This window comes from Peromyscus maniculatus, chromosome 5, assembly GCF_049852395.1.
Source record: "Peromyscus maniculatus bairdii isolate BWxNUB_F1_BW_parent chromosome 5, HU_Pman_BW_mat_3.1, whole genome shotgun sequence".
Taxonomy (NCBI): Eukaryota; Metazoa; Chordata; class Mammalia; order Rodentia; family Cricetidae; genus Peromyscus; species Peromyscus maniculatus.
Window position 1 is genome coordinate 126092935 of NC_134856.1, and position 14451 is coordinate 126107385.

A 14451-nucleotide genomic window follows, 5' to 3' on the forward strand; every position below is an offset into this window, starting at 1 on the left:
CAAGCTGATAATATTAAATAAATAAATAAATAAATAAATAAATAAAATGGTACAGTATTTGCACATGACTTACTCAACCTTTCATATGCATTAAATCAGCTCTGCATTATTTAAAATACCTAATACAATGTAGAAAGTATTATGTGAATATCTGTACTGTATTGTTTAAGAAAATGACAAGAACCTGCATGTGTTAATTAAGAAATTTTCTAATTTTACATGCCAACCAGAGATCCCCCTCTCTTTCCTCCTCCCGCGCCCCCCATAATATGAACAATTTTAAATGAGTATTTTCTATATGCACTTGGCTGAATCTACAGATCAGAACCCACAGACATGAAGGGCTAACTGCTTTCTGATCCTCATTTGCAGACAGAGACTGAAGCAAGGAACATTTGAGAAACTTACAGAGAAAGAATTTTAGAGCTAAGAGCTCATATTCATTGTTTTTTTTACTTTCCAGCAGACTTTTATCATTTATTTCCTAAATTGCAGAGTTACCAGTAAATATCAATTAAATAGGCATTTGTAAGCTAGATGGACCACATCCCATTAAAAAAAATCAATATGAATGAGCCTTTGCTACTTAACAATTCCTGAGGGACTAAGTTTCCAATATTCCAATTTATTAAGCCACAGGATAGTGCAGCTAAAAGCACCATCAAAAGTCTTAAATTGCTCACATAATACAAATTTCTTACTCCTATAAGGCAGACCATCCAGGCAACAAAGCAAGACCAAAAGATGTAAGAAGTCTGGAAATGGAAAGAGTGAGTGGATCAAGTGTTACATTCAACAGAGCCACGGGGAATGGGGGTGGGGGGTGGGGGGTGGGGGTGGGGGGAGTCAAGTTGAGCTCAGAAGATGGCTCACTGGAACTATACAACACAGAAATATAAAACAATGAAAACCAAGTGACTGGGGGAGATTCAAGCAGGTAAGCGAAAAGGAAACGGTGAGGACTGGCGGTGTCTACAGTTAGGATTGTGAACTTCACTGAGCGCCAACGGAAGCAGAGCAATGTGGAGGGAGGGCTCCAGACCACAGAAGTGCTACACTTCTCCTTAGCCTCAGAAGCTCTTTCCTGTGCCATGCTTTCAGAAATAATACTCAGCCCCACACGAAGACCACAGTTCCTGAATTCTGACCAAGAGCCCCCATCCTCCGGCCTCATCACCCGGAGCGCTGCTGTGTGCTAATCTCATGTTAACTGTGAGACCCTGAGCCAATCCAGCCTCCCCCAGCCTTTGTTTCTCTGCATAGAGGGCAGGGACGGTAAAGGCTCCGTTCAGTGTTCTCGGAGAAGGAAATGGTCTCCGTACAGTCCCTAAGAAGCTCTACATCTTGTAGGTGATCAACACGGTAATAATCACAGCAACAGCATCCCAAGTAGGTTCTGTCTATTCAGACACCAAACTTCATGTTTCACTAGTGAATCCCTCTGGCAATCTGTTGAGGACTGCTGTAAAGGACGGGACAGTGAAAAGAGGAAGGGAAGATCACCTTGTCTCTCTAAGACTAGATGATGGTATTAGTTCAAGAAGTTTATTTTCTGTGCATGCAGTTCCTCTTTCCCACTGCCCTCCACGCTTGAGCTTACATAGAAAACAGTGCTGGATCAAAACTTAGAAAAGGAGCCATGATCTTGGCTCCGTACACCAGTCCAAAACTAAGCAGTCACTGGCGCTGCCATTCCACAGAATCAAACTGAAAGCGAGGTGGTGACCCGGCCCTCAACATGACCATGTTTCCTCTGGCGTAACCCTCACCCACATCCAACGGTCAGTCCCCTTCCACTTTCATGTCACACATAGATTTCCCGTATGACAGGAAATAGGTGGCACTTTGCCTTCCTCTCTCCCCAGAAAGGGAAGGGGGGACAGAATGAGAGTAGTGAGGCACAAATACGAAGACAGTACAAGACACATGTTTGGAAATACATGATAAACTGTTGTTTTGTACACTCACTAAACCCAGTAAGGCAATTCAAAGTTCTGCCTCCCTGTCCCGGCCCTGACTCTTCCACTTTGATTTTTGTTTGTATTTCCTTACATTCTTTTCTATCTATAAAACCATTAGGAAACAAATGGTGTTCCATTTTAGAATTAAATTACAATTTAGAATTTAAAAAGTTAAAGCCAATTGTAATCTTTACATTGTTCTAATTTTGTCCTTTGAGAGCAGTGAACCACAGTATTATCCTCAAGTGTATATGTATTAAATACAATAGATAATTCTCTGAATATAAACCCATCCAAATGAAAAATGACAAAAACGAACTTCCACAAAGTTCAAATGCAGCCAAACAGGTACCTGAACTCATCTGATCACATGTCTATCATCTGAAGGGGAAAAATACTACAAGACATGCATTTCTGAAAGCCTAAACCTTAAAAGCAATGTTTGGAGTACATTTTCCAGTCAGGGCAAAGGTACTGTAAAACCTTTTATTTTTCTACTTATACTTTTAAACCAAAAGACCTACTGTTTTATATGAAGATTGTCTTGAGTTACTTTCAAATCAACAGGGCTGGGAAGATGACTTGGTCAGTAAAATGCTTACAGCTTCAGCAGGAGGACTGGGCCTGAGCTGGATCCCCGTATCTATGTAAAATGCCAAACATGGTAGTTTGCTTCTAACCACAGCACTCAGGAGGCAGACAGGCAGATCCCTGGGGCCCACTGGCTGGCCTCATCAGTGAACCCCACATCACAGTGACCGTCTCTTTTTCTCTCTTTCTTTTGGTTTGGTTCTTTTTTTTTTTTAAAGACAATGTTTCTCTGTGTAGCTCTGGCTGTCCTGAACTCACTCTGTAGACCAGGCTGGCCTCGAACTCAGAGATCTGCCTGCCTCTGCCTCCTGAGGGCTGGGATTAAAGGTATGCAACACCGTCTCCAAAACAAAATACCCCAATAGCTCCCAAGGAATAACATCCTGGTTGTCCCCTATCCTCCATGTACATAAGCACCTGTATATAAAAATGTGGGCACACACAGGCATATGCACACACAAAAAGATCAAGAAAAACAAAATTATGTACTTAGCTGAATGGAGGCAGAAAGTATTAGTGATAAATTTTAGAAATGAATTTCAATATATTTTCTGTATAATCAAACTATGACAGTAAGAATGCACTATTTTTTTTAAAGTGTTAGCTAAGAATTTGATGAATTCTTAGAAAGCTTTGAAATGACAGCAAGTCCTTGTTGAAACTGCTTTCACTCACACATCACACTTACCCAGGTCACGCACACATCACACTTACCCAGATCACTCACACATCACACTTACCCAGATCACTCACACATCACACTTACCCAGATCACTCACACATCACACTTACCCAGGCTTGCCATCAAGGACTCCAAGTCCTGGAGGAGAGCCGGCAGCTGCTGCAACTGCTCCTGCAGCTCGGAGAGGCTGGCCCTCTTCTTCTCCCAGTGGGCAGAGAGCATGACCACCTCGCTGTCCACCAGCTGCAACACAGACCAGTAGGGGCTCAGAGAAACCACATCTCAATAAAAGTTACAGTTAGTGTGCAGAGGCCCAGCCAGTTTGTCGTTAGTAACCCTCCATGGTCACAGATGGCAGTTACGTGCTACTACTCAAGACAATGTCATTTTGTTTTCTTTGTTTCTTAGAAAAGCAGCAACTCAATATTCTGTAAAACAAACCTCAAACTGCTGCTGTATGAGGGATCTTAACCAGAAAAAGAAAAGCTCAAAAGTGAGCTGATTACTTCTAAGTGCACTTTACTTTTAAGAATACTGTTCATTGGAAAATTCACATCTAAAAAAAAGACAAAAAAACACAAACACAAACTACTGACAAAAACAGAACACACAGAAACAAACAAAAAACATGATTTACAGGTAATTACTTGCTTTATAAAAGCCTTTCAATGGGAAAATTCCCTAATACATTCTGACTACCCTACAACCAACTCATATTCAAATAGAACATTTCCTACATGAAGCAAGGAAAATGGTTCTGTACAGGAGGAATTACTGAGGCAACTGACCAACTCCAGAAAAGGAGGAAAGCTTGAGGTTAACAAGGAAGAACTGAGGTGCAGAAGGTCTGAGACTCTGGACTAGCCATGGCAATGCCAGCATCTTTCTGGAGACTAAACATAATGACAGGCATTCTGTTTTAGTCTTAGAAAGCCAGGAGAAAAGGGGCAAGAATAAGTCAGAGGAACAAGGAAGAAGTCGGCTTTTAAAACATGACCCAAATAAGCTAGAACTATGTGAAATATTCTCTGAACAATAAAAATAAAGACTGTAAAATCTACTACAAATCTAAGAAACAAATTTGAATTTTATATGCAAAATACTAAGTTCACAGTTAAATTATTTTTTTAAAAAGAGAATAGTTTATATTTCCCAACATTAAGATTCTTCAAGAGGCAGAATATGAATAAAACAAGTAAGAATTTTAGAGGAAAACTCTATTAAAATAAGGCAGAAAATTCATTGTATGTGGTGGCAGATTGCTATTTGTTTACTTTTTTTTTTTTTTTTTTTTATAAAATTTAGACTGGATCTCAATATACAGCCAAGGATGGCCCGGAACTTGCTATGTACCAGGATGGTCCACAAATTACAGCAATCAGCCTTTCTACCTTTGCCTCTAAGTGGGAGTGCCGGGATTATAGGTGTGTGTCACTGCACACACCAATACAGCAGGAATGCACATCTCCCCATTGCTCTCCAGCACACACTGAGGGGGTAACCACATCCCTAAGCAGTGCTGGGAAGGTGACACCAGGTTTTACATAAACTGTGCTTCTTCATCCATAGAGATGCTGGTCTCACTATGTCACCAAGGTTGGACTCAAGCCCAGGGGCTCAGGAATTCCTGACTTAGCTCCTGAACAGGTGAGATCACAGGTTATGTGAAGCTAGCCATGCTTAGCTTCATTAATTTCGTATATTTCAAAGTGCCAATGCCAACAGTTTTCATTAAAAATTTCTAAAAGTAGCTTTAAAAATTCTGACTAAGGGGCTGGAGAGATGCTTGGCAGTTAGGAGCTCATACTGCTCTTGCAGAGGACATGAGCTTGGTGCCCAGCACCCACATCTGGAGGCTCATTACTGCCTGTAACTCTAGCTTTAGGGGAATCTAATGCCCTCTCTGGCGTCCAGGGGCAGCTGAACTCACCCCACACAGGCACTCATGCCTACACCAATCAAAAACAAAGCAGGGCAGGAGAAACGGCTGGCTGGGTGGAGATGACGGCCACGCCATGCCTGCTAACCTGAGTTAGATCCCCGGGACCACACGGCCAGAGGAGAGAACTGACTCTAAAGCTGTCTTCTGACCTCTACTCAAGCATCAGACACATGAATAAAAGTAGTTTTATTTATAGTTTAAAAAGCTTTGCATAAAAAATTAAAATAAATCTTAAAAATTACTGAATAATACTAACAAGCTGCGCTACAATAAGGAAAACATGTTTGAAACAAGGATCTGTGTCTACAAAATTCATTTCTACTATTCAAGCAGCTCCCCCTGACCATCCTGTCTACCAGCCCCTCCCTGACTACCTTTCCTGCTGGGCCCTGTGTCATGCGCGGGAAACGCAACAATAAACAGACAGGAAAGAAAACCTTGTCCTCTTGGGCATACTTTGGTGTCAGGTCTCTCAAATTAGCTCAGCTTCAGATTTTACACACATATATACAGGCAAAACACAGACTTTAAAAAGCAAAACGACACAAAATTCACAGGACTGACTTAAGAAGTTGAAATATTTTGCCTGGTACATGGCATAATCTTTTTAAAGCATTATAAATCTTGCCTTGGTTTATTAGATAACTCTACAAGTCTAAAATAAATAAGTCTTAAATATTGACCATTCCTTACCAAAAATAAAAGTATAGTATATTTAGATATTAAGGCTTAATAATGGCTTCTTTAATTCACACTTTACACAAAACTAAAACTTATATTCTGCATTTAGAATGTTAAGAGGTATATGTGTCAGAAGAATATAGCAGAGTGCACTCCAGTATTTTAATCTAACAGAATGAGAGGCTGAACGACTGTCAGAAATCACAGTTATATAAATGATACGAACACATTTTGAGCACTTGCTATAGGCTAGACTCTGTGTTAAGTAATTTAGATATGGTATCTTATTTAAACTCTACCTTGTGTGTTCCAATGCTAATGGCTTATATGGGGTAGTTGAGAGACAGTGGAACACTCAGTAGATGGGGCTGAACATGAGAAAACTAAGCCACTGTGAGCATGTCTTTCAAAGGATTTTAGAATCCCAGGCTCTTTCTTTGGGTCGTACTCCTGGCCTACAATGAGATGAACACAGTTCCCCAATCAAATGCTCCGCAACAAGATAAAGAAAAGACAGAGAATAGGTTGTTTATATTAAGATTAAAACAGATTAATGCACCAAAGATGAGAAAGAGAATTTTCCTGTACCCCAGGCACAGGAAATGCACCCCGAGCAGAGAAGTGAAAGTCTCACTTAGCTTACTGCACACATCAAACTGCTAAATAAAACCATGAATCTTAAAGAGTTCACTATGAAGGCAAGCAACTCTTTCACCATAACAGGAATCAAAAGCAAACACTACAAGTCTAGCTTTGGAAAACCACCACGGAAGCCTAACCCTTAAGTCATTTTTAACTACTCAGCTGTAGATTGTTGAGGAGGGAGGTAGAAAAACAAAATAAAAAACCCAACTGCTTAGACAAAGTTTAAACCACCAATTACCACTGACCACAGCTGTTTGCTTTAGAGATAGACCACACGGGAAGACTCTGCTCTAAGGGCTGGAGAGATGGCTCAGCAGTTAAGAGCACTGGCTGCTCTTCTAGTGGAGGCGGGTTCAATTCCCAGCATCCACATGGCAGCTCACAAATGCACTCCAGCACCAGAGGAACCAACGCCCCCTTCTGGCCTTCACAGCACCAGGAACACATGCGGTATACACACATATATACAGGCAAAACACATACACATAAACTAATAATACATTTTTTTAAAGACCGTGCTCTAGAAATAAGTATAAAATAATTTCTCGAACAAGCCTGAACTGCCCATAAGTCTATCTACCTGCCCTGTGAGATGGACACTCCCTGATCAAGTTATTGTTTTGTCAGGAGCAGGCCTGACAAACGCACATTTAGCAACAGTAAAAAAGACATTCATTCACACATTTGTAAATCCAAAGACACATCGCCAAGAAGGTCTTTTGTTTGGTTGGTTTGTTTTTATGTTTCTGACACAGTCTTATTTTGTATAACTCAGGCTAGCCTGGAACTCTCTATGTAGCCAAGGCTAAGCTCAAGATTAGAACAATCCTCCTGCTTCAACCTCTCAAATGCTGGGATTAATTACAAGTGTCCACCACTACCCCTGGCTCAAATGTTCATCCTTAAAGCTGGTACTGTATTTCAGGATGACTCAGAGGTCATCTTTGCTTCTGGTGACTCAAACTTTGAATAGCTTATGTTATTTTGGAAGAGGAGGAAGAGGAGGAAGAGGAGGAAGAAGAGGAGGAGGAGGGAGTCTTAAATTAATCTGAGAATCTGAGGGATTTTAGTGTATATTCTCATCTATGGGGGATTTGCTGGGTATCAAAAGATAAAGTGACTTCCATTTTTTAACTGAGGGGTTTGTGTGCATACAGGAAACAACTCAGAACCCTAAACTATGTGAAGATGAAACATGGTAACAAACCCGGGAAGGAAAGCAGCTTTCCCAAAGTTCTGCAGACTGTCAGGTTTCCCTGGTTCTCCCTGGTTTAACCTTTCACCAGGGGGTGTGGCCACTGCAAAGGTCAAAGAGCAGGGCAAGTGTCCCGGGACCAGCACACGTGAACAAAGCTGCCTGCTTTTTTATAACCGCTGTGACTTCAGTTCCCTTTTCCCCTTGGGATTCCCTTAGTTCTTACAGGCTTATTAGTGCACGTTAAAGAACTCATTATACACACGTGTGTGTAATTTTAAAAATCTTCAGTTTTATAACAGGACAAACCGTTCACGGCCTTCCTATCTTTGCACACTCACTTCTATACCCACAGTGAGCAATGATTCCTCAGTGGTACACAGTACCCAGTGCTCAGGGCTGTAGGTGGCTCCAGCCTCTCCTTTCAATATTGTAAAACCAAGGAACCAACCAGGCCTTTGACTCTGGCCTGGACCTGGCATTTAGCATGGAAAAGGGGAAATCTGCCAAAGGGGAAGGAAGATCGGCAAACTACCTCTCCAGCGTCTGCACATTCCTTCGCTCTTCTGTGAAGTGCAGCCCACATATCCTCATACCTAAAAATGCAAGAGAATTGAAATGTAAACAGACATTGAAAGAAAACAAAACGTATCTAGGTAAGTTTATAATATATTAAGGCTGCAGAAAAGAACCCAAAAATAATGCCACATGTCACAAGAGCATAGAGGCAACTTGAAGAATAAAATACCCAGAGACCCAGATCACACAAACAGTTGAATTTTTGTTTTTAATGGAAATTTTTATTTTAATGGAAAAGAGAAAAAAATTTTTTTCTTTCTTTTTCTTTTTCCTTTCTTTTTTTTTTTTTTTTTGGAGAAAGGTCTCAATATGTAGAACTGGCTAGCGCAGGGCTTGCTATATAGACCAAGCTGGCCTCAAACACGCAGTAATTCCTGTCTCTGCATACCAAGGGCTGGAATTACAGGTGAGGACAACACCATCCCTAGTTATAAAACTTTAAATTATTTTCTTTTATCTGTGAGCGTTTGCCTGCACATGTGTCTGTGCACCACATATGTGCCTGGTGCCCAAGGAGGACGAAGGAGGGCACTGTAACTGGAGTTACAGACATCTGTGAGCTGCCATGTGGGTGCTGAGAGTTCAACATGGGTTCTCTGTAAGAACAAGTGCTTTTAACCACTAAGTCATCTCTCTCCAGTCCAGAAAAACTTTTCTTTACAGGAGATTTAAAGAAATCATGAAAGACACAGGCTCATTATTGGGAAAACACAAGAGAAAGAATCGTCAAGGAAGACTCCTAATGGATATAAACTGAAGAGAAACAGGGTATCCATACAGTCTCAAAAGTCCTCACTACTGAATGCTCAGGAAGACAGACAAAAGAAACGAGGCAGATACTTTAACAAGTGACCAAGATTAATATCAGCCACAATAAGTCATCCACATCATCTGTCTCCTACCACGACGCACTAGGATACACAGTTACTTTGGTGTTTTTGGTGGAAAGGCAGGAGGAAAGAGGAGATGGACAGTTTGCAATATAACTGACTGGTTTCAACAGCATCAAGGTCACGAACCTCATTTCTTATTGCAGACTAAAGGAAAAGTGTTGTGGGATATTTGTACACTGTGATGACTGGTGTAATAAAAAGCTGAACAGTCAATGGCTAAGGAAGAGATTAGGTGGTACTTCCAGGGACAGAGAGGACTCTGGGAGGAAGAAAGGCAGAGTTGCCAGCCAGACACAAAGAGGATATGGGAGGTGCAAGATGGGACAGAGGTAAAGCCATGTGGTAGAATGTAGATTAATAAAAATATTGCTTGAATTAAGTTATAAGAGCTGGTTAGGAACAAGCCTAAGCTACAGGCTAAGCTTTCATAATTAACAAGAAGTCTCCGTGTCATTATTTGGGAGCTGGCTGGTGGAACAGAGAAAGACTTGCTACAGAAAAGGAGGCAGCATACCAACTAAATATGCATGGTCCTAGATACAGAAAAAAGGGGTACCAGTAGTTGATAAAATCTGAATAATTTGTTGGTAGCAATATAGTTAGCAACATTAATTTCCTGTTTTGATCATCGTACTCTGGTTATACAAAATGCTAACACTGGGGGAAATTCTTGCTAATTTTGTAGTATTTTCATAAAGCTAAAATCATCTCAAAATAAAAATTCCAATTTTAATTGTTACTACTGTTATTATTGTGTGTGGGCATGCATAATGGGTGCATATGCCATGACACTTTGTGGAGCTGGTTTTCTTTCTACCTTTCCATGGGTTCTGGGAACCAGACTCAGGTCGCCAGACTGACAAAGTAAGAACCTGCTCTGCCATCTAGCCCTCAAAATAAAAAGGCTTAAAATATAATTTCTGAACATAATATTACCTATATGGCTATTGACAGAAAACTTGATTTTCCATCTTATAGAAAATTCTATCAAAGTTATTACCTGACTAGACATACATATTTCGTGAATTCGTGGTGCCTCTCTTTATAGTTTTAGAGATACTCTTCTGTTGAATTTAGACAGGAAAGCCAATCGGATACTCCCAACGACTGTTACAAGCATCTCCGTGTAATGAAAAGCACTGCACAGTGTCACCTCATCAGCGGACTCCTACCGGCATCGCCAACTAACAGAAAGCTCGACGTTTCTTCTCTGGGGCTTCTAACTGTAAGAATCAATTAAAATCAGCAAGCAGTTATGGAACGCCAGGCACTGTCAGGCACCAGAGTTGCCAAGAAGAATTATACTTTTCCAACTCTGTTGTCTCAGGAATTAACACAGAGGACTTACTAAATGTCTGCCAAGTACAGGAAAGATCACACTAATTTCTTTTTTTTCTTTTTTCTTTTTTTTTTTGGTTTTTCGAGACAGCGTTTCTCCGTGTAGCTTTGCGCCTTTCCTGGATCTCACTTGGTAGCCCAGGCTGGCCTCGAACTCACAGAAATCCACCTGGCTCTGCCTCCCGAGTGCTGGGATTAAAGGCGTGCGCCACCACCGCCCGGCTTGATCACACTAATTTCAAATCGCAGACTGACCATCCCTTTCTCAATCAACAGAAAAGAGCAAATTAAACGCTGCTTGCCATTTAAACTGCAGATCCCTCCTCCCAGCTCCTCGTCCCCTAGTGTACACAGGCTTTTCTCATCACCGTTTAGTGTCACCCTCACACAAACTGCATCAGTCACTTTTCTGCTGACTCATTCCCTAAATAATAACAGAGACTCACCCAAGGCCTAATTTCTCTTTCTGCTGCTATGATAAAACACTTGATAACAGCAACTCCCAGGGCAGAGTTTATTAGTTCACAACTCCAGGTTACAGCCCACCATTTTGAGGAAGTCAAGACTATAGTTCAAAGTTGTTATCTGAACAAAGTAAATTTGAAGCAGCTAGTCACACTGCATCCAAAGTCAGGCGCCAACAGCAATAAACAAAAAGTAGGTGCTCAGCTTCCTTTTCCACTTACACAATCTAAGATTCCCTACCAGGGCAATGGTGTCAACCACATCAACTGACATAACCAAGACAATGACCCCCACAGACCAATGCCCACAGGCCTAATCTAGACAATCCCTCCTCACTGAGACTTCTTCCCCAGGTGATTCTAGACCATGCCCAACTATTCAGTTCTCTACTATGAGGCTACTGTGTTATTGGGCACTGCTGAAGAACGGAAGACAATCCATTACAAAGACTACAAAGACATACTACTGAGCCTTTCCTGGGTCTTAGCTGTCAGTTACCATTTTAAAAATTCACTCCACTGCCAGGTGAATGGTGCCACTCAGAGTGGGCATGGCATGTCTTCTGATCTCAATTCAAGACAGTGTCCTTACGGACACATCCACAGGCTTTGAAGGAAGACAGTCTCTCAGAGCAAACATTAGACACCCATGTACAAAGTCCCCAGGAAGTCACTTTGAATACATGCATGACTTCACCACATTTTAGTGAGGTGAAGACCCTGGCTATAAAATTCATTCAAATTTTTTGCTCTCATATTTCTTTAAGTCAATAATGGAAAAATGAAGGAAAAAACCCCACACCCATAATGCAGTAATTCATTCAAATAATGACTGAACACATGTATTCTAGATCAACTAGTGGAAGAGACCATAGGCAGATTAACATGTAAACAATTACCTTCTGTGCTGGACAAGGCAAACTGCTTTATAAAGCGTTTGAGCTCTAAGGATTTGGGAGACTGATTCTTAAAAACCTATGACACTGCAGAGAGAGAGAGGTCAGTCCCACAGTGGCCACTTACAATCCCTGCACTGTGTAGAAGGAATTAGGCAGACCCTGGGGCTCAGTGGCCAGCTGGTTTAGCCTACTGGCAAGTTCCAGGCCAGGGACCTACCCTGTCTCAAAATAATCAGGCAGGCACCAAGGAACACCTGAGCTTAAGCTCTGACCTCCGAATACACACACAGAGCTATGGTCTGGAGGACAGAGAAGACAGATGGAAAAAATAAGAAGTGCAAGGAGTCTGTCTCCCCACCTAGACCCCAACTACACTGACACAAGCCTTCTGAGGAAACCACTCTGATGGCGTGCTGTCTGCAGGGGAAGGCCTGGACGGGAAACCCCAGCCTCTTTCATTAGAGCAGCAGCTACCCATGCCCGTATCCCCAGGCCCCACAGCTGCGGCCACGGTACTCGTTCCTTGAAGTGCAGGTAATGAGAAACCTCTCTTGTGGCTATTAGAGATCTGTGCTCTAGCCACTGGGTATTGCTTCTGCTCAGGGAGGCTGCAGGCACAGAGAAAGCCACTACTGCACATCCCTCACAGTTCATGCCAAAGACACTTTTAGCAGATTTAAAAGGCTAGCATCTGGTTTCAGTCTCCCATCATTTCTTTTCTTTTTCTTTTTTTAAATTAGATGCCAGCCACTTAAAGAGTAGACTGAAATAGTCAAGAGCAACCACAGATATGTAGGAATTGTTGAAACAGGTTGGACGCATAGCTCAGTGTTATGCTGTGGGATATCTTTTTGTATACTGTCAATATGTGTTGCTCTGACTGGTTGATAAATAAAGCTGCTTGGCCTATGGCAAGGCAGCTTAGAGGCAGGCAGGAAATCTAGGAGAGAGACAGAAAGAGAAAGGCAGAGGAGATGCCATCCCACCATCCAGGGAGCAGCATGTAATAGCATACAGGTAAAGCCATGGAACATGTAGCAACATATAGATTAATAGAAATGGGCTAAGTTTAGTTATAAGAGCTAGCTAGCAAGAAAATTGAGCCATAGGCCATGGCCATACAGTTTGTAATTAATATAAGCCTCTGTGTGATTATTTTATAAGCAGCCGTGGGACATGGGTGGGAGAGACTCGTCCTGACTGCAGGGCCCGGCAGGACCGAGAAACCTTCAGGCTATAGTGTTAGAGTGCTTGCCTGGCATAAGACCCTAAATCCAGGCCTACTAGCACAAGTGTGCTTGAATGTAAATATACAAACTTTCAGGTTCACTTATGCCCCTCACATAACAAACACAAGCAGGAAATTAGCACCAAATAAACATACATTTGTAATCTCAAACAAAGTAGAGAAAGCTCTCTAGATTTAGCAACTACAGGGAAAAAAATTCAATTACGAACTATAAACACAGGCTACTGATGAGAAGAAATGAATACAGATCAGGAAAAGAAGCTGCCACCCCTGCACACACCCACCAGGTCTCATGTCAGAGAACTTCACTAACATAAAGAACACACATCCTTGGTATAGCGGACACACTATAAAATTCACACTTTTAAGTGTATTCGGTAGTAGTTTTCAATACATTCACAAGATTCTACAATTACATTACCTCTAAAACATTTCCCCACTGTAAAAAGAAACCTCATCCCTGCCTACCGGCGGTTATACCTGCTCTGCACTGCCCTCCACACACTGGTGATCACTGATCTTTTGTCCCCATAGTTTGTCTCTTCTGGAGCTTTTACATAGGTAGACTGACAAACATGTGCCTGTGTGCCGGATCCTTTAAGTTTTCATCCATGTTTAATGTATCAGTCTTTCATTTTCGTGGCCAAATAATACTTTATTATACAGATACTTCATTGATGGACATTTGCTTCCACTTTTTAGTTATGAATACAACTACTACACATATTTCAAGGTTCGGGTACAAGTTTTATGTAGATGCAGATAAAGATATAAATATAAATACATACAGAGAGAGAGTCAGAGGAGGAACAGAGAGAGAGAGAGAGAGAGAGAGAGAGAGAGAGAGAGAGAGAGAGAGAGAGAGATTGATTGATTGATTCTCACTATATAGACAGGCTGGCCTCAAACTCATTCATGATCTTCCTGCCTTGGCATCTAAGTGCTGGGATTACAGGCATGTGCTATCACACCTAACTCAACATATTTTTAATTTTCTTGGAGTTAAACTGCTGTTTTATGTAATAATTCTATATCTAAATTTCTGAGAGACTATGAAACTATTTTCCAAAGTGGTTGCATCATTTTACATGTCCACCAAGAATGCATAAAGATGGAGTAGAGGCACACATCTTTAATTCCAGCAACTCAGGATGTAGAAGCAGGCAAATCCCTGTGAGTTCAAGGCCAGCCTGGTCTACATAGGGAGTTCTAGGACAACCAGAGCTATGTAGAGAGACCCTATCTCAGGGAGGAGGGGATGTTAACCCGCACAGGCCCTTGGCACACTTGGTATGGTACATCTTTCTGGATGGAGATGCTAACGTCCACAAA

The 14451-nt window shown here is 41.6% G+C and overlaps 1 protein-coding gene across 5 annotated transcripts in view; it reads right to left on the reverse strand.

Moving 5' to 3' along the window:
- Dtnbp1 (dystrobrevin binding protein 1) overlaps window positions 1-14451 on the reverse strand; it is a 122042-nt gene that overhangs the window by 94789 nt on the left and 12802 nt on the right. For 4 of the 5 annotated variants that reach the window (XM_076573253.1, XM_076573254.1, XM_042278407.2 and 1 more), the window contains 2 exons: window positions 8233-8293; window positions 3345-3477 (listed from right to left, as the gene is read on the reverse strand). In XM_076573253.1, coding sequence (XP_076429368.1) covers window positions 3345-3477; window positions 8233-8293 — 194 coding nt within the window. The remainder of the gene's footprint in view (window positions 1-3344; window positions 3478-8232; window positions 8294-14451) is intronic. The other variant, XM_042278408.1, reaches the window with a different exon arrangement.